Source organism: Scyliorhinus torazame, chromosome 30, assembly GCF_047496885.1.
Source record: "Scyliorhinus torazame isolate Kashiwa2021f chromosome 30, sScyTor2.1, whole genome shotgun sequence".
Lineage (NCBI taxonomy): Eukaryota > Metazoa > Chordata > Chondrichthyes > Carcharhiniformes > Scyliorhinidae > Scyliorhinus > Scyliorhinus torazame.
This window is the reverse complement of record NC_092736.1, coordinates 35,778,600-35,798,768: the sequence shown is the minus strand read 5'-3', so window position 1 is coordinate 35,798,768 and position 20,169 is coordinate 35,778,600. Positions and strand designations below refer to the sequence as shown.

The 20,169-nt window shown below is 45.8% G+C and overlaps 1 protein-coding gene across 3 annotated transcripts in view; it reads left to right on the top strand.

The window, feature by feature from the left end:
• The window catches only part of LOC140404492 (ras-related protein Rab-8B-like), a 55,988-nt gene that overhangs the window by 14,022 nt on the left and 21,797 nt on the right, over positions 1-20,169 (top strand). For all 3 annotated transcript variants that reach the window (XR_011938510.1, XM_072493106.1, XM_072493105.1), the window contains exons 2-5: positions 8,549-8,609; positions 13,471-13,548; positions 19,402-19,491; positions 19,604-19,669. Coding sequence is in view for 2 of the 3 variants with exons in the window: in XM_072493106.1 (XP_072349207.1) it covers positions 8,607-8,609; positions 13,471-13,548; positions 19,402-19,491; positions 19,604-19,669 (237 nt within the window). In the remaining variant the exon portion in view is untranslated. The remainder of the gene's footprint in view (positions 1-8,548; positions 8,610-13,470; positions 13,549-19,401; positions 19,492-19,603; positions 19,670-20,169) is intronic.

Sequence of the window (20,169 nt, the reverse complement as noted above, 5' to 3'; positions counted from 1 at the left end):
CCCACGATGTTGCACCGAAACAAAAGCCATCCAACCTACACTATGCCATTATCATCCATATGTTTATCCAATAAACTTTTCAATGCCCTCAATGTTGGCGAGTTCACCACTGTAGCAGGTAGGGCATTCCACGGCCTCACTACTCTTTGCGTAAAGAACCTACCTCTGACCTCTGTCCTATATCTATTACCCCTCAGTTTAAAGTTATGTCCCCTCGTGCCAGCCATATCCATCCGTGGGAGAAGGCTCTCACTGTCCACCCTATCCAACCCCCTGATCATTTTGTATGCCTCTATTAAGTCTCCTCTTAACCTTCTTCTCTCCAACGAAAACAACCTCAAGTCCATCAGCCTTTCCTCATAAGATTTTCCCTCCATACCAGGCAACATCCTGGTAAATCTCCTCTGCACCCGCTCCAAAGCCTCCACGTCCTTCCTATAATGCGGTGACCAGAACTGTACGCAATACTCCAAATGCGGCCGTACCAGAGTTCTGTACAGCTGCAACATGACCTCCCGACTCCGGAACTCAATCCCTCTACCAATAAAGGCCAACACTCCATAGGCCTTCTTCACAACCCTATCAACCTGGGTGGCAACTTTCAGGGATCTATGTACATGGACACCTAGATCCCTCTGCTCATCCACACTTTCAAGAACTTTACCATTAGCCAAATATTCCGCATTCCTGTTATTCCTTCCAAAGTGAATCACCTCACACTTCTCTACATTAAACTCCATTTGCCACCTCTCGGCCCATCTCTGCAGCTTATCTATATCCCTCTGTAATCTGCTACATCCTTCCACACTATCGACAACACCACCGACTTTAGTATCGTCTGCAAATTTACTCACCCACCCTTCTGCGCCTTCCTCTAGGTCATTGATAAAAATGACAAACAGCAACGGCCCCAGAACAGATCCTTGTGGTACTCCACTTGTGACTGTACTCCATTCTGAACATTTCCCATCAACCACCACCCTCTGTCTTCTTTCAGCTAGCCAATTTCTGATCCACATCTCTAAATCACCCTCAATCCCCAGCCTCCGTATTTTTTGCAATAGCCTACCGTGGGGAACCTTATCAAACGCTTTGCTGAAATCCATATACACCACATCAACTGCTCTACCCTCGTCTACCTGTTCAGTCACCTTATCAAAGAACTCAATAAGGTTTGTGAGGCATGACCTACCCTTCACAAAGCCATGCTGACTATCCCTGATCATATTATTCCTATCTAGATGATTATAAATCTTGTCTCTTATAATCCCCTCCAAGACTTTACCCACTACAGACGTGAGGCTCACCGGCCTATAGTTGCCGGGGTTGTCTCTGCTCCCCTTTTTGAACAAAGGGACCACATTTGCTGTCCTCCAGTCCTCTGGCACTATTCCTGTAGCCAATGATGACATAAAAATCAAAGCCAAAGGTCCAGCAATCTCTTCCCTGGCCTCCCATAGAATCCTAGGATAAATCCCATCAGGTCCCGGGGACTTATCTATTTTCAGCCCGTCCAGAATTGCCAACACCTCTTCCCTACGTACCTCAATGCCATCTATTCTATTAGCCTGGGGCTCAGCATTCTCCTCCACAACATTATCTTTTTCCTGAGTGAATACTGACGAAAAATATTCATTTATTATCTCGCCTATCTCTTCAGACTCCACACACAATTTCCCATCCCTGTCCTTGACTGGTCCTACTCTTTCCCTAGTCATTCGCTTATTCCTGACATACCTATAGAAAGCTTTTGGGTTTTCCTTGATCCTTCCTGCCAAATACTTCTCATGTCCCCTCCTTGCTCGTCTTAGCTCTCTCTTTAGATCCTTCCTCGCTACCTTGTAACTATCCATCGCCCCAACCGAAACTTCACACTTCATCTTCACATAGGCCTCCTTCTTCCTCTTAACAAGAGATTCCACTTCCTTGGTAAACCACGGTTCCCTCGCTCGACGCCTTCCTCCCTGTCTGACCGGTACATACTTATCAAGAACACGCAGTAGCTGATCCTTGAACAAGCCCCACTTATCCAGTGTGCCCAACACTTGCAGCCTACTTCTCCACCTTATCCCCCCCAAGTCACGTCTAATGGCATCATAATTGCCCTTCCCCCAGCTATAACTCTTGCCCTGCGGTGTATACTTATCCCTTTCCATCATTAACGTAAACGTCACCGAATTGTGGTCACTGTCCCCAAAGTGCTCTCCTACCTCCAAATCCAACACCTGGCCTGGTTCATTACCCAAAACCAAATCCAACGTGGCCTCGCCTCTTGTTGGCCTGTCAACATATTGTTTCAGGAAACCCTCCTGCACACACTGTACAAAAAACGACCCATCTATTGTACTCGAACTATATCTTTTCCAGTCAATATTTGGAAAGTTAAAATCTCCCATAATAACTACCCTGTTACTTTCGCTCATATCCAGAATCATCTTCGCCATCCTTTCCTCTACATCCCTAGAACTATTAGGAGGCCTATAAAAAAACTCCCAACAGGGTGACCTCTCCTTTCCTGTTTCTAACTTCAGCCCATACTACCTCGGCAGAAGAGTTCCCATCTAGCATCCTCTCCGCCAACGTAATACTGCTCTTGACTAGCAGCGCCACACCTCCCCCTCTTTTGCCTCCTTCTCTGAGCTTACTAAAACACCTAAACCCCGGAACCTGCAACATCCATTCCTGTCCCTGCTCTATCCATGTCTCCGAAATGGCCACAACATCGAAGTCCCAGGTACCAACCCACGCTGCCAGTTCCCCTACCTTGTTTCGTATACTCCTGGCATTGAAGTAGACACACTTCAAACCACCTACCTGAACACTGGCCCCCTCCTGCGATGTCAAATCTGTGCTCCTGACCTCTATACTCTCATTCTCCCTTACCCTAAAACTACAATCCAGGTTCCCATGCCCCTGCTGCATTAGTTTAAACCCCCCCAAAGAGCACTAACAAATCTCCCCCCCAGGATATTTGTGCCCCTCAGGTTCAGATGTAGACCATCCTGTCTGTAGAGGTCCCACCTTCCCCAGAAAGAGCCCCAGTTATCCAAAAATCTGAATCCCTCCCGCCTGCACCATCCCTGTAGCCACGTGTTTAAATGCTCTCTCTCCTTATTCCTCATCTCACTATCACGTGGCACGGGCAACAACCCAGAGATAACAACTCTGTTTGTTCTAGTTCTGAGCTTCCATCCTAGCTCCCTGAAAGCCTGCCTGACATCCTTGTCCCCTTTCCTACCTATGTCGTTGGTGCCAATGTGGACCACGACTTGGGGCTGCTCCCCCTCCCCCCTAAGGACGCGGAAAACACGATCCGAGACATCACGTACCCTTGCACCTGGGAGGCAACATACCAAACGTGAGTCTCTCACGCTCCCACAAAATCTCCTATCTGTGCCCCTGACTATAGAGTCCCCAATTACTAATGCTCTGCTCCTCTCCCCCCTTCCCTTCTGAGCAACAGGGACAGACTCCATGCCAGAGGCCCATACCCCATGGCTTACCCCTGGTAATTCGTCCCCCCCACAAGTATCCAAAGCGGTATACTTGTTTCTCAGGGGTACGACCGCAGGGGATCCCTGCACTGATTGTTTTTTCCCAGTCCCTCTTACAGTTACCCACCTATCTCCAATCTTTGGTGTAACTAATTCCCTGAAGCTGCTATCTATGACCCCTTCTGCCTCCCGAATGATCCGAAGTTCTTCCAACTCCAGCTCCAGTTCCCTAACTCGGTCTTGGAGGAGCTGGAGATGGCAGCACTTCCTGCAGGTAAAATCAGCAGGGACACTAACTGCATCCCTCACCTCAAACATCCTGCAGGAGGAACATTGCACTCCCTTCCCTGCCATTCCTCCAACTTTCTACCAAGATCTGGCTAAAAAATAATAATATAATAAAATATGGTACTTACCTCAGACCAATGGGTTTTCTTATTAGGTTAGAGGAGGAGGGCGGGTGGGAGACACTACACGTGTAGTGTCTCGGGTTTCCTCTCCACCAGAATTTATTGGGGAGGGTCTTCCCAGACGTCCGCGGGTCGACTTCCTGTTCCCGCCTAAAAAACTAATTTAAAATAATAAAAAAAAAAGAAAAAATTCTCAGCTCCTGCTGAAATTGACTAACCAGCCAGCTGTTCTCACGCCGCCGAAATCGACTGGCCTGCCCCTGCAAAGACAAGTGCTTTTAAAGGTTGACTTACCTCCCAGCAACCTCCTTCCGCAATGCTCCCGCTGAAACTGACTCACCACTCACCAGCTGTTCTCCCGCCGAAATCGACTGGCCTGCCCCTGCAAAGACAAGTGCTTTTAAAGGTTGACTTACCTCCCAGCAACCTCCTTCCGCAATGCTCCCGCTGAAACTGACTCACCACTCACCAGCTGTTCTCACGCCGCCGAAATCGACTGGCCTGCCCCTGCAAAGACAAGTGCTTTTAAAGGTTGACTTACCTCCCAGCAACCTCCTTCCGCAATGCTCCCGCTGAAACTGACTCACCACTCACCAGCTGTTCTCATGCCGCCGAAATCGACATTGGCAACAACATCATAGTTCCAAGTACTAATCCAAGCTCTAAGTTGATCTGCCTTACCCGCTATACTTCTTGCATTAAAACATATGCACTTCAGGCCACCAGTCCTGTTTTCAGCAACATCTCCCTGTCTGCTCTTCTTTCGAGCCATACTGGCCCTATTCCCTCATTCTCCCTCAATTTTTTCACCTTCTGACCTATTGCTCTGGTGCGCACCCCCCTGCCATACTATTTTAGTGTCACCCGTGTGACACTAGCAAACCTCGTGGCCAGGATATTTGTGCCTCTCTAGTTTAGATGCAACCCGTCTTTCTTATACAGGTCATACCTGCCCCGGAAAAGCTCCCAATGGTCCAGATTAAAAAAAGAGAATGTTGTGGAGGAGAATGCTGAGACCCAGGCTATTAGAATAGATGGCATTGAGGTACGTAGGGAAGAGGTGTTGGCAGTTCTGGACAGGCTGAAAATAGATAAGTCCCCGGGGCCTGATGGGATGTTTCCTAGGATTCTCTGGGAGGCCAGGGAAGAGATTGCTGGACCTTTGGCTTTGATTTTTATGTCGTCATTGGCTACAGGAATAGTGCCAGAGGACTGGAGGATAGCAAATGTGGTCCCTTTGTTCAAAAAGGGGAGCAGAGACAACCCCGGCAACTATAGACCGGTGAGCCTCGCGTCTGTAGTGGGTAAAGTCTTGGAGGGGATTATAAGAGACAAGATTTATAATCATCTAGATAGGAATAATATGATCAGGGATAGTCAGCATGGCTTTGTGAAGGGTAGGTCATGCCTCACAAACCTTATTGAGTTCTTTGAGAAGGTGACTGAACAGGTAGACGAGGGTAGAGCAGTTGATGTGGTGTATATGGATTTCAGTAAGGTTCCCCACGGTAGGCTGTTGCAGAAAATACGGAGGCTGGGGATTGAGGGTGATTTAGAGATGTGGATCAGAAATTGGCTAGCTGAAAGAAGACAGAGGGTGGTGGTTGATGGGAAATGTTCAGAATGGAGTTCAGTTACAAGTGGAGTACCACAAGGATCTGTTCTGGGGCCGTTGCTGTTTGTCATTTTTATCAATGACCGAGAGGAAGGCGCAGAAGGGTGGGTGAGTAAATGTGCAGACGACACTAAAGTCGGTGGTGTTGTCGACGGTGTGGAAGGATGTTGCAGGTTACAGAGGGACATAGATAAGCTGCAGAGCTGGGCTGAGAGGTGGCAAATGGAGTTTAATGTAGAGAAGTGTGAGGTGATTCACTTTGGAAGGAATAACAGGAATGCGGAATATTTGGCTAATGGTAAAGTTCTTGGAAGTGTGGATGAGCAGAGGGATCTAGGTGTCCATGTACATAGATCCCTGAAAGTTGCCACCCAGGTTGATAGGGTTGTGAAGAAGGCCTTGTAAAGAGTGTTGGCCTTTATTGGTCGAGGGATTGAGTTCCGGAGTCAGGAGGTACAAATCTCTGGTACGGCCGCATTTGGAGTATTGCGTACAGTTCTGGTCACCGCATTGTAGGAAGGACGTGGAGGCTTTGGAGCGGGTGCAGAGGAGATTTACCAGGATGTTGCCTGGTATGGAGGGAAAATCTTATGAGGAAAGGCTGATGGACTTGAGGTTGTTTTCGTTGGAGAGAAGACGGTTAAGAGGAGACTTAATAGAGGCATACAAAATGATCAGGGGGTTAGATAGGGTGGACAGTGAGAGCCTTCTCCCGCGGATGGAAATGGCTGGCACGAGGGGACATAGCTTTAAACTGAGGGGTAATAGATATAGGACAGAGGTCAGAGGTAGGTTCTTTACGCAGAGAGTAGTGAGGCCGTGGAATGCCCTACCTGCAACAGTAGTGAACTCGCCAACATTGAGGGCATTTAAAAGTTTATTGGATAAGCATATGGATGATAATGGCATAGTGTAGGTTAGATGGCTTTTGTTTCGGTGCAACATCGTGGGCCGAAGGGCCTGTACTGCACTGTATCGTTCTATGTTCCATAACTGAAACCCTCCCTCCTACATCAGCTGTTTAGCCACGTGTTTAGGTGCTCTAACTTCCTATTTCTAGCCTCACTAGCACGTGGCACAGGGAGTAATCCCGAGATTACAACCCTAGAGGTCCTGTCTTTTAACTTTCTGCCTAGCTCCCTGAACTCCTGCTGCAGGACCTCATGCTCCTTCCTGCCTATGTCGTTAGTACCAATATGTACCACGACCTCTGCCTGTTTGCCCTCCCCCTCAGGATGCCTGCTACCCGTTCGGAGACATCCTGGACCCTGGCACCAGGGAGGCAACATACCATCCTGGAGTCTCTTTCACGTCCACAGAAGCGCCTATCTGTGCCCCTGACTATAGAGTCCCCTATTACTATTACTCTTCTGCGCTTTGACTCTCCCTGCTGAACATCAGAGCCAGCCGTGGTGCCACTGCTCTGGCTGCTGCTGTTTTCCCCTGATAGGCTATCCCCCCGACAGTATCCAAAGGGGTATACCTGTTCGAGAGGGGGACAACCACAGGGGATTCCTGCACTGACTGCCTGCCCCTTCTCGTGGTCACTCATCTCTCTGCCTGCACCTTGGGTGTGACCACATTTATATAACTGCGATCTATGACGCTTTCCGCCACCTGCATGCTCCTAAGTGCATCCAATTGCTGCTCCAACCGAACCACGTGGTCTGTGAGGAGCTGCCATTGGTTACACTTACTGCAGATGTAGTCGACAGGGACACTGGAAGCGTCACAGATCTGCCACATCTCACAGTTGGAGCACTGCACCCCGCTGAGTGACATTTAAGCACTAATTAATTAATTTGAAATAAACACTTGAATTATTGTCAGATTGAGTTACACTTAACTATACGGCCCTGACGCTAGATTTTTACTGTAAAATTAAATGCTAAATACCGATCTCTGCCCTCTGGTTTAGTTACTCCACTATCTAGTTAATCAATTGGAATTATTTTTCAATATTATTTGCTTTCTTTCAAATCTAACAGATTCCCAACCAGGTCACAATTTTACTGTCATGTCACTTTAGTCGTCCCCCCCCCCCCCCCCCCACCCACCTTCGACTTCACCCTGCGCAAGCTCGGTTGGGATTGTTCTCACTGGAGTTCAGAAGAATGAGGGGGGATCTCATAGAGACTTATAAAATTCTAACAGGACTAGACAGGGTAGATGCAGGGACGATGTTACCAATGATGGGTGTGTCCAGAACCAGGGGTCACAGTCTGAGGATTCAGGGTGAACCATTTCGGTCAGAGATGAGCCTGTGGAATTCATTACCACAGGAAGTAGTTGATGCTACAATATTGAATATATTCAAGAGGCGGCTGGATATAGCACTTGGGGAGAATGGGATCATAGGGAGAAAGCAGGATTAGGCTATTGAGTTGGATAATCAGCCATAGATTTCATAGAATTTACAGTGCAGAAGGAGGCCATTCGGCCCATCAAGTCTGCACCGGCTCTTGGAAAGAGCACCCTACCGAGGCCCACACCTCCACCCTATCCCCATAACCCCTTAACCCAGTAACTACACCCAACACTAAGGGCAATAAGCCCTTATCGTGATGAATGGCAGTGGTCTTCTTGAACCAAGTGGAACAGAGTAGGGAGAGATTGAAGATGTCCGCGGATGACACAAATATATCTGTTCGTGTGCGCAGGATCTGAGTGCACAACCAGGGACTCTGTCAGGACACAATGCTTTCCGAGGGTTCACTTTCAAGAAGGCCGATCTGACTTTGGAAGCTGTGATGGTAGGTACGGACGGTTCTCTGTTCTATGTGTCCGAGGCTCTTGGGGCAGCTGACAATGGTTTGTTGGTTTCCTGCTCGAAACGAGCACAGAAAGGATTTGAGTTCATTGGAGAGAGGTACACAGCTGCCAAAGATTCTACCCGGCTTTGCTTTATAGCGTGTTATGTTGTTTAAGTGTTGCGACACAGGCGAGAGTTCATGCCGTTAGTTTGTGAAGTTGAGGTTCCATAGGTGGTTGATATTTCTATTTTAATTTTATCTACCTTTTTATTTCAGGGACACAGCAGGTCAAGAAAGATTCCGTACCATTACAACAGCATACTACAGGGGTGCTATGGTAAGTACAAACAGCCCGCTCGATTCAAAATTAGCTTCTCGTAAAGCAATTATTTCAAATTTGATTTCTAGACTAATAAGAAATTGTTTTTTAAAAAATGTTTTTATTGAGATTTTTGTAGTATACAAAACAAGGATAAGTGTGAACAAACATTAGGAGACCGAGGATGAAGAAAAATACTTACACCGGCCAGTTTCTATTTGTTGTTCTTCCTGCATTATTTACAGTGGTGGTTAGGATCTCCTGTTTTTCGTTTCCCAATAGTTTTTCGATTCTGGCTGTTTTCCCTGTTTATCTTGCCTTCTTCCCTCATCTGTTCTTGTACTCTGCTCCAGTTATATTGGTGTGACGCTGCGCCTCATGTTTCTTGTTGGACATGGATGTTAGTTGTTGACTAAGGACAGGTCTTGGAACAACCGAGTGAGTGGCTCCCCTATTTTGTGGAAACCCTCCTCCGACCCTCAGATGGTGAATTTAATTTTCACCCATTTGGAGAAATTCCGAGAGGTCGGACAGAAGTCTACAGCTTTGGGTGGTGCTGCTGACCGCCAGCCGAGCAGGATTCTGCGGCGGGCGATCAGGGAGGCAAAGACAAGGGAATCGGCCTTCCTCCTCATGAAGAGATCTGGCTGTTTTGATAACCCGAAGACTGCTACTCTTGGGCAAGGCTCAACCCTCAACCTGACGAAAAAGAAACATTCAAACATTTTCCACTGCCTGGCTATTTTTCAAAAATATTGGCATCCTGTTCTGAGTGTCGAGCCCAGCAGAGCTGGCTGATGGTTAAAATACTCCAGAAGAGGGCAGTACGGTGGTGCAGTGGTTAGCACTGCTGCCTCACGGCACTGAGGTTCCAGGTTCGATCCCGGCTCTGGGTCACTGTCCAAGTGGAGTTTGCACATTCTCTCCGTGTTTGTGTGGGTTTCACCCCCACAATCCAAAGATGTGCAGGGTAAGTGGATTAGCCACGTTAAATTGCCCCTTAATTGGAAAAAAAAACGAATTGCGTACTTTAAATTAAAAAAAAAAAACCCTCCAGAATAGTTTGTCTGCTTGACGCAGACTGTTGCTTTGCATGTGACAAAACCGATCACTTTCTTATGGCTCTTGGGCAGGACAGCACATAACATCTAAACAACTAAATACATAGATACATGGAAGATAGGAGCAGGAGGAGGCCTTTTACGTCCTTCGAGCCTGCTCCACCATTCATCACGATCATGACTGATCGTCCAACTCTAGCCTAATCCTGCCTTTAATCCCATTCTCCCCAAGTGCTATATCCAGCCGCCTCTTGAATATATTCAATGTTTCAGCATTCCTGTGATAATGAATTCCACAGGCTCACCAATCTTTGTGAAGAAATGTCTCCTCATCTCTGTCTGAAATGGTTTACTCTGAATCCTCAGACTGTGACCCCTGGACACACCCATCCGGGAACATCGTCACTGCATCTATCCTGTCTAGTCCTGTCAGAATTTTATAAGTCTCTATGAGATGCCCCATCATTCTTCTGAAGTTCAGCGAGAACCTGGTCAATCTCTCCTCTTATGACAGTCCCGCCATCCCTGGAATTAGTCTGGTAAACCTTTGCTGCACTCCCTCGAGAGCAAGAACATCCTTCCTCAGAAAAGGGGACCAAAACTGCACACGATACTCCAGGTGTGGTCTCACCAACACCCTGAATAATTTCAACAACACTTCCCTGCTTCTGTACTCAAAACCTCTCGCATTGAAGGCCAACATACCATTAGCCTTCTTTACCGCCTGCTGCACCTGCATGTCTCCCAATCTCCCAATTTACAACCATTCGGGTAGTAATCTGCCTTCCTGTTTTTGCTTCCAAAGTGAACAACCTCACATTTATCCAAATTATACTGTATCTGCCATTGGTTTGCCCACTTGCCCAACCTGTCCAGATCTTGCTGTAGGATCTCTGCATCCTTGTCACTGTTCACCTTTCCACCCAACTTGGTATCATCTGCAAACTTTGAGATGTTACATTTTGTTCCCTGAGCCAAATCAATCATATATATTGTGAATAGCTGGGGTCCCAGCACCGATCCCTGTGGAACCCCACTGAGCACCCCTCAGATTGGCCTGCCAATCTGAAAAGGACCCATTAATCCCTACTCTTTGTTTCCTCTCTGCCAACCAGTTTTCTATCCACCTCAATACATTTCCCCCAATCGCATGCGCTTTAATTTTGCACAATGATCTCTTATGCGGGACTTTGTCAAACGCCTTCTGAAAGTCCAAATATACCACATCGACTGGCTCCCCCTTGTCAACTGTACTGGTTACATCTTCAAAATTCCCACAGATTTGTCAAGCATGATTTCCCCTTCATAAATCCATGCTGACTCTGACTGATCCTGCCACTGCTTTCTAAATGTTCCGCTATAAAGTCCTTGATAATGGATTCAAGAACTTTACCCACTACCGATGTCAGGCTTACTGGTCCATAATTCCCTGCTTTCTCTCTACCTCCCTTTTTGAATATCGGAGTGACATTAGCTACCCTCCAATCTGCAGGGATAGTTCCAGAGTCTATAGAATCCCGGAAGGTTTTGCATCCACTATTTCCAGAGCCACCTCCTTAAGCACTCTGATAATGCAGATTCTCCGGCCCTGGGGATTTATCCGCCTTCAATCCCTTGAATTTTCCCAGCACCATTTCGCTACTAATGTTGATCTCCTTCAGTTCTTCCCTCTCACTAAACTCTCCAACATTCTCCAACATTTCTGGTATCTGGTTTTGTGAAGACAGAACCAAAGTATGTATTCAATTGCTCAGCCATTTCCTTGTCCGTTTATTATACATTCCCCTGTTTCTGTTTTCCAATCTCTTTCCCAATCTCTTTCTCTTCACATTCTGTAGAAACTCTTGGTGTCAGTCTTTATGGTCTCTGCAAGCTTCCTTTCGTATTGTACTTTCACCTTCTTAATCAATCCCGTTGTCCTTCTTTGCTAAATTCTAAACTGCTCCCAATCCTCAGACCTATTATTTTTCTTGGCCAATCTGTATGCTTCTTACCGGGATCAGATACTGTTTCGAATTTCCTTTGTAAGTCAAGGATTGGCCCTCTTACTCATTTTGCTTTTGTGCTGGACAGGAATGAACAGTTGCTAGTTCCCCCAAGGGTTCCTTGAATGTTTGCCATTGCCTATCCACTGTCACCCTTTAAGTAACTCTCCCCAATCTATCTAAAGGGGCTGGTTTAGCTCATGGGCTAAATCGTTGGCTTTTAAAGCAGACCAAGGCAGGCCAGCAGCACGGTTCAATTCCCGTACCAGCCTCCCCGAACAGGCGCCGGAATGTGGCGACCAGGGGCTTTTCACAGTAACTTCATTGAAGCCTACTCGTGACAATAAGCGATTTTCATTTCATTTCTATCGAGGCCAACTCGCGCGTCATATCCTGATAGTTCCCTTTATTAAGATTCAACACCCTAGTCACCGAATCAACTACTTCACTCTCCACCTTGATAGAACATAGAACAGTACAGCACAGAACAGGCCCTTTGGCCCTCGATGTTGTGCCGAACTTTGTCCGAAACCAAGATCAAGCTATCCCACTCCCTGTCATTCTGGTGTGCTCCATGTGCCTATCCAATAACCGCTTGAAAGTTCCAAAAGTGTCCGACTCCACTATCTCAGCAGGCAGTCCATTCCACACCCTAACCACTCTGAGTAAAGAACCTACCTCGGACATCCCTCCGATATCTCCCATCCTGAATCTTATAGTTATGCCCCCTTGTAACCACTACATCCACCTGAGGAAATAGTCTCTGAGCGTCCACTCTATCTATCCCCCTCATCATCTTATAAACCTTTTGGGCAGTGCGGTAGCACAAGTGGATAGCACTGTGGCTTCACAGCGCCAGGGTCCCAGGTTCGATTCCCCGCTGGGTCACTGCGGAGTTTGCACGTTCTCCCCGTGGCTGCGTGGGTTTCCTCCAGGTGCTCCGGTTTCCTCACACAGTCCAAAGACGTGCAGGTTAGGTGGATTGGCCATGATAAATTGTCCTTAGTGACCAAAAAGGTTAGGATTGGTTAATGGGTTACGGGGATAGGGTGGAAGTGAGGGCTTAAGTGGGTCGGTGCAGACTCGATAGTCCGAATGGCCTCCTTCTTCACTGCATGTTCTCTGTTCTATGTTCTATTAAGTCACCTCTCATCCTCCTCCGCTCCAAAGAGAAAAGCCCTAGCTCCCTCAACCTTTCCTCATAAGACCTATCCTGCAAACCAGGCAGCATCCTGGTAAATCTCCTTTGCACCCTTTCCAATGCTTCCACATCCTTCCTATAGTGAGGTGACCAGAACTGCACACAATACTCCAAATGTGGTCTCACCAGGGTCATGTACAGTTGCAGCATAACCCCGCAGCTCTTAAACTCAAGCCCCCTGTTAATAAACGCTAACACACTATAAGCCTAACCCCACGACTCTATCCACTAGAGTGGCAACCTTCAGAGATCTGTGGACATGAACCCCAAGATCTCTCTGTTCCTCCACATTCCTCAGAACCCTGTAATCCGCATTCAAATTTTTGCTACCAAAATGAATCACCTCGCACTTGTGTGGGGTATGGAGAGGAAATGGGTTGGCACAATTCAAAATTCAAAAGTCGGTGGATTGGCCACAATACATTGTCCCTTCATGTCCAAAAGGTTAGGTGGTGTTACAGGGATAGGGCGGGGCATGGGTCTCAATAGGGTGCCCTTTCGGAGGGTTGCTGCAGACTCAATGGGCCGAATGGCCTCTTGCCCTGTAGGAATTCTATGATTCTAGATGGAAGAAGCAGAGTAGAAATATACTGAGTATAATTGGTGTCATTTGATTTGTCATTTGTTTATAGGGAATAATGTTGGTGTATGATATCACAAATGAGAAGTCTTTCGACAATATAAAGAACTGGATAAGGAATATTGAAGAGGTGAGTATGTGCTTTATTGAAGGCATTAAGATTTATCAGCATTATTCGTACAGTAAATGCAGGTCCCCGTGGATTAATTAGTGCATTTTGTGTTTAACTGATAAATTAATGCCATTGAAATGGATATTATCAATGGATGGAGAAACTGTTTTCAAATGTGAGCATTATCTTAAATTAAATGAGTGATAGAATTTATAGTGCAGAAGGAGGCCATTTGGCCCAAATTGATTGGTGAATGTTGTGAGGAGCATGCTGTCATTTTCAGCTTTGATACTGAGGTTGATCCCATACTGATTGGATGGTGCATCTTTCGTGAAATCAGTTGTTTGAGAATCAGTGGCATGAAACGGGCAAACAAATTTCTATTTCCACTCGCTACAGGTTTGAGAGTTTGAAACGTTCCCTGTTCTGGGCCTGCAATGCGAATGTGCAAAGTGAAAGGAGCTTTTGGAGTGAAAAGTAGATTAAATTGTTGGATTGCTAGTTGTAGAGAATTGTTTAATTATTTCATGGGATGTAAGAATTGCTGGCCAGCCTAACATTTTTATTGCCCATTCCTAATTGTCCTTTAGAAAGGGGCGGTGAACAGCCTTGAACCACTGCAGTCCATGTGGTGTTAGGGAGGAATTTCTCTACTTTGACCCAGCAAAAATGAAGGAACTTCAAAACATGCAATCGCCAAATAGCAGTGGGAATTCCATTCAGTAAAATAGAATTTGGCCTATTCTATATTGTCCCTATTTACTTGATGCTAACATTGGACTCTGAAGAAGCTTCAATTTCATCACATTTAACAGCCTTAGTTTGAGCACAAAGATTCACCTGTGTATAAAAAGTGTGATTTGTTCATCTTTTCTTCCCCGGACCTGTTTAATAACTAACGTTTCCCTTGTGGGCATGGTAATTTAGAATTTTTATCTTGCTGTCTAACTTTCATGATTTCAGAAAACGCAAGTGATATTTTAATTATGATAGATGTGTCACAGCTTGAAATCCACACCGAGTAGAATGAGTGGTTTAAATGGTGTTGCCTCGCTCTTGCCCACGTACCATTTTTACCACCGACAAAATGAAAGCCAGTTCTAACTCAACAGCTTTTCTCTCGCCGCATTGTTTACTTATTTGCGTCCACAAAGCATTTGGAAATATGTCTGGCAGAGCCCCCTCTGCTTGCTGCACTCATTGGAAAAGGAACAGGAGGAGACCATTTAGCCTCTTCAGCCTGTTCCTCAATCTCTTCAATCCATAATTTTCTTCTTCTTACAAACCTAACTCCTGTTTGCAGCAGCCACCTTGTATTCCCACCTTCCCGATACTTTTAATCTAAATATTGTAGGAATATGAGCTAAACGGCCATTGGCTACAAGGGGAGGAATCTGAGGATGTTGGTGGATAGGTCAGTGAAACTCTGTGATTGTATAACAATGGAAGATAAACTGGATCTTAGGACTTGTTGGCAGAGCACAGATTCCCAAGACAGCACGACATTCTCAGGAAGATATTAAGCAGAGACAAAAGGAGCCACCTAAACCGATGCCTAGTTAGTTGCTGAGCTTGTACAAGATAACTCCAAAGTAATTTCTTCACCAGAATAAGCAAGCACCACATTTAAAATTCTAAATTGAATACATAAGTCAGCATTGGGAATCTCCCAAACTGGTTTGCCATGTTTTGCTAAAAGCATATTACTGTGGATGTTGGAATCTGAAACCAAAAAGAAAATGCTGGAAAATCTCAGCAGGTCTGACAGCATCTGTAGGGAGAGAAAAGAGGTAACTTTTCGAGTCCAGGTGGCCCTTTATCAAAGCCCATGTTTTGGTTTCTTATCTAACCTGTGAAATTCAAAGTTTAATACAGCATTAATGTATTTAGACCTCAGGTTGCTAACATTTCTGCTACTTCACAAAGCAACTATAGAATTTTGTGACTGAGCAACCTTGGTTAATATTACGTGTTGGTTGAAGGGGGTGATTCTATTTTAAATGACCAACGGTTGAGTTTGTAATGGCACATGGTTACGTTTCTTACTGATCAATTTCCAGCTCGTTCTCAACACTGGAATGTGGTGACATTGAGCGATGTGATGAATAGGGATGGCACGATGGTGCCGTGGTTAGCCTTATGGCACTGAGGACCTGGGTTCGATCCCAGCTCTGGGTCACCGTGTGAAGTTTGCACATTCTCCCCGTGTCTGCATGGGTCTCTCCCCACAGCCCAAAGATGTGCAGGGTAGGTGGATTGACCATGCCAAATTGCCCCTTAATTTAAAAAAGAGACGTGATGAATGTGGGAATTTCAGATATTTATTGTGTTCTAAGTATCTGGTGTATTAATGGTTGAAAGCCTGGATTAGGGCGTGTATATATCTCCTGCAATAATGCTTTTTAAAATCCTTGTTTAAAAGGTAGACACTGGCTGCAGAAAATGAGATCATCCTTATTTCAGACCATGCTTATGTTTAAAAGTACAAGCCTAATGGATTTCTGTTATGATTTCTGGGGAGTTGGTAATTAGAGACATTGTGTTTAAACCTAAGTAATCAGGTCATGGGATTTGAGTGGGACACGGATGATGTAACTAATGCGAGGAGCTAGGTCTGTATCAGGTCTCTAGCAATGAGCCAGTCAGTTTAGATTTGGTTGTGAACAGGACAGCAGCTTCTGCAAAGAGTTGTGAAGTTAAACATTGGTTTGGCACAGACAAAAATTTACCGGCTGTTTCCTGAAGGATCTCACTCTTTCCCCAAGGTATCTGTATACAACAAGTATTTCTGTGTTTGTTAACTGTATTTAAAAGTAGGTTTTGACCTGTGATGGTTTTTATTTGTTTGGAGATTATCATAGATTATCATAGAATTACAGTGCAGAAGGAGGCCATTCGGCCCATCAAGTCTGCACCGGCTCTTTTTTGAAAGAGCACCCGACCCAAGCCCACATACCACCCTATCCCCACAACCCAGTAACCCCACCCAACACTAAGGGCAGATGTAGAAGATAGTAGTTAGGAGTTAGTGTTTCATTTTCTTAAGCACTGTTTAACCGGAAATTGTATTTTCTGTGCTGTTAAAGTTAGTAATGCCGTGTTAATAATAAAGTTTTTAAATCTACCGTATCCCTATTTGTCCGTGGAGTCATTCCTGGAGCGAAGTATCCTATCCTCGTAGTCTTACAAGTTTAAAAATATTGGGGTTTCTGCCTGATATTCCAGCAACTGTTGGAGTCTCGTCCGGGATTGTAATAGAGGACGTTGCCCCGATACATATTTACACTAATATTGGCCACACTTTCCGCTGGAGTGGCCGAGAGACAATGATGTCCTGTCACCTCGTTGGCATGGCAACAGTCGACATTAGTGCAGAAGTATTTCTGATTTACGATTGTCGGGTGAGCCATTTCCTCATTTGCTTTGGGTGTTGTATCTGGATAAGTATACACCGCAGGGCAAGAGTTATAGCTGGGGGAAGGGCAATTATGATGCCATTAGACGTGACTTGGGGGGGATAAGGTGGAGAAGTAGGCTGCAAGTGTTGGGCACACTGGATAAGTGGGGCTTGTTCAAGGATCAGCTACTGCGTGTTCTTGATAAGTATGTACCGGTCAGACAGGGAGGAAGGCGTCGAGCGAGGGAACCGTGGTTTACCAAGGAAGTGGAATCTCTTGTTAAGAGGAAGAAGGAGGCCTATGTGAAGATGAGGTGTGAAGTTTCAGTTGGGGCGATGGATAGTTACAAGGTAGCGAGGAAGGATCTAAAGAGAGAGCTAAGACGAGCAAGGAGGGGACATGAGAAGTATTTGGCAGGAAGGATCAAGGAAAACCCAAAAGCTTTCTATAGGTATGTCAGGAATAAGCGAATGACTAGGGAAAGAGTAGGACCAGTCAAGGACAGGGATGGGAAATTGTGTGTGGAGTCTGAAGAGATAGGCGAGATACTAAATGAATATTTTTCGTCAGTATTCACTCAGGAAAAAGATAATGTTGTGGAGGAGAATGCTGAGCCCCAGGCTAATAGAATAGATGGCATTGAGGTACGTAGGGAAGAGGTGTTGGCAATTCTGGACAGGCTGAAAATAGATAAGTCCCCGGGACCTGATGGGATTTATCCTAGGATTCTATGGGAGGCCAGGGAAGAGATTGCTGGACCTTTGGCTTTGATTTTTATGTCATCATTGGCTACAGGAATAGTGCCAGAGGACTGGAGGACAGCAAATGTGGTCCCTTTGTTCAAAAAGGGGAGCAGAGACAACCCCGGCAACTATAGGCCGGTGAGCCTCACGTCTGTAGTGGGTAAAGTCTTGGAGGGGATTATAAGAGACAAGATTTATAATCATCTAGATAGGAATAATATGATCAGGGATAGTCAGCATGGCTTTGTGAAGGGTAGGTCATGCCTCACAAACCTTATTGAGTTCTTTGAGAAGGTGACTGAACAGGTAGACGAGGGTAGAGCAGTTGATGTGGTGTATATGGATTTCAGCAAAGGTTCCCCACGGTAGGCTATTGCAAAAAATACGGAGGCTGGGGATTGAGGGTGATTTAGAGATGTGGATCAGAAATTGGCTAGCTGAAAGAAGACAGAGGGTGGTGGTTGATGGGAAATGTTCAGAATGGAGTACAGTCACAAGTGGAGTACCACAAGGATCTGTTCTGGGGCCGTTGCTGTTTGTCATTTTTATCAATGACCTAGAGGAAGGCGCAGAAGGGTGGGTGAGTAAATTTGCAGACGATACTAAAGTCGGTGGTGTTGTCGATAGTGTGGAAGGATGTAGCAGATTACAGAGGGATATAGATAAGCTGCAGAGCTGGGCCGAGAGGTGGCAAATGGAGTTTAACGTAGAGAAGTGTGAGGTGATTCACTTTGGAAGGAATAACAGGAATGCGGAATATTTGGCTAATGGTAAAGTTCTTGAAAGTGTGGATGAGCAGAGGGATCTAGGTGTCCATGTACATAGATCCCTGAAAGTTGCCACCCAGGTTGATAGGGTTGTGAAGAAGGCCTATGGAGTGTTGGCCTTTATTGGTAGAGGGATTGAGTTCCGGAGTCGGGAGGTCATGTTGCAGCTGTACAGAACTCTGGTACGGCCGCATTTGGAGTATTGCGTACAGTTCTGGTCACCTCATTATAGGAAGGACGTGGAGGCTTTGGAGCGGGTGCAGAGGAGATTTACCAGGATGTTGCCTGGTATGGAGGGAAAATCTTATGAGGAAAGGCTGATGGACTTGAGGTTGTTTTCGTTGGAGAGAAGAAGGTTAAGAGGAGACTTAATAGAGGCATACAAAATGATCAGGGGGTTGGATAGGGTGGACAGTGAGAGCCTTCTCCCGCGGATGGATATGGCTAGCACGAGGGGACATAGCCTTAAACTGAGGGGTAATAGATATAGGACAGAGGTCAGAGGTAGGTTCTTTACGCAAAGAGTAGTGAGGCCGTGGAATGCCCTACCTGCTACAGTGGTGAACTCGCCAACATTGAGGGCATTTAAAAGTTTATTGGATAAACATATGGATGATAATGGCATAGTGTAGGTTGGATGGCTTTTGTTTCGGTGCAACATCGTGGGCCGAAGGGCCTGTACTGCGCTGTATTGTTCTATGTTCTATGTTGTGTAGGAGCAGCACCAACAACTGAGATCCAGTGTGAACTGTTCCTGCTTTGGTGGAGGCAGGTGGGGGGGGATGCACCTTGTGGGGGGGATGGCAATTGCATGTGTGTTCTGAAATAGCTGCACATTGTGAGGTAAGCTGCCAGAATGTAGCATCCTTGTCTACGTTGCCTTAATCCCAACAGATGGGAGGATTGAAAATTGATGAATTGCTATGTGAGATTTAAAAGCAGAGTGTCTTTATACCTTCTCAGCATGCATCTTCAGACGTGGAAAGGATGATCCTGGGAAACAAATGTGATATGAATGATAAAAGACAGGTATCAAAAGAGCGAGGAGAGAAGGTAAGGCTTCAAGAAACTGTTCACCTTTCATTTATGACTGAGTTCTATGGCTCAGGAAAAAATTGACCTCCTTCCAACTTGAGGTTTATAATCATCATTGTTGTTTTTCCAGTTAGCGATAGATTATGGCATTAAGTTCCTGGAGACCAGTGCAAAATCCAGCATAAATGTTGAAGAGGTAAGAAATCTGAGGAATTATTTGCACACTGTTCCGTGCACTGACAGATTAAAATTTTACGCAGTCTGAACTAAACCAACTAATTTATATTGAACATTAAATTCTAGTGCAGTTAGATTGACAAGTTTACATCGGCGGTTTCCGTTCTTTGGGGCAGCACAGTGATTTGATTCTGACCTCGGATGACTTGTCTCAAATGTGGATGTGATAATGCCCATAGTGGGTCTCATCCTGGGGGTGGTTACCATTAACCAGAAACTGAACTGGACCAGCCATATAAATCCTGTGGCTGCAAGAACAAGTCAGATGCCTGGAATTTTGCAATGCGTAACACCCCTCCTGACTCACCAAAGTCGGTCCACCGCCTACAAGGCACCAGTCAGGAGTTGATCTCCAATTAACCAGGATAGGTGAAGCTCCAGGATGACACTGCCTATTTGATTGGCGCCACGTCCACCACCGTAAAACATTCTCTTCCTCCAGCATCAATGCACAGTGCC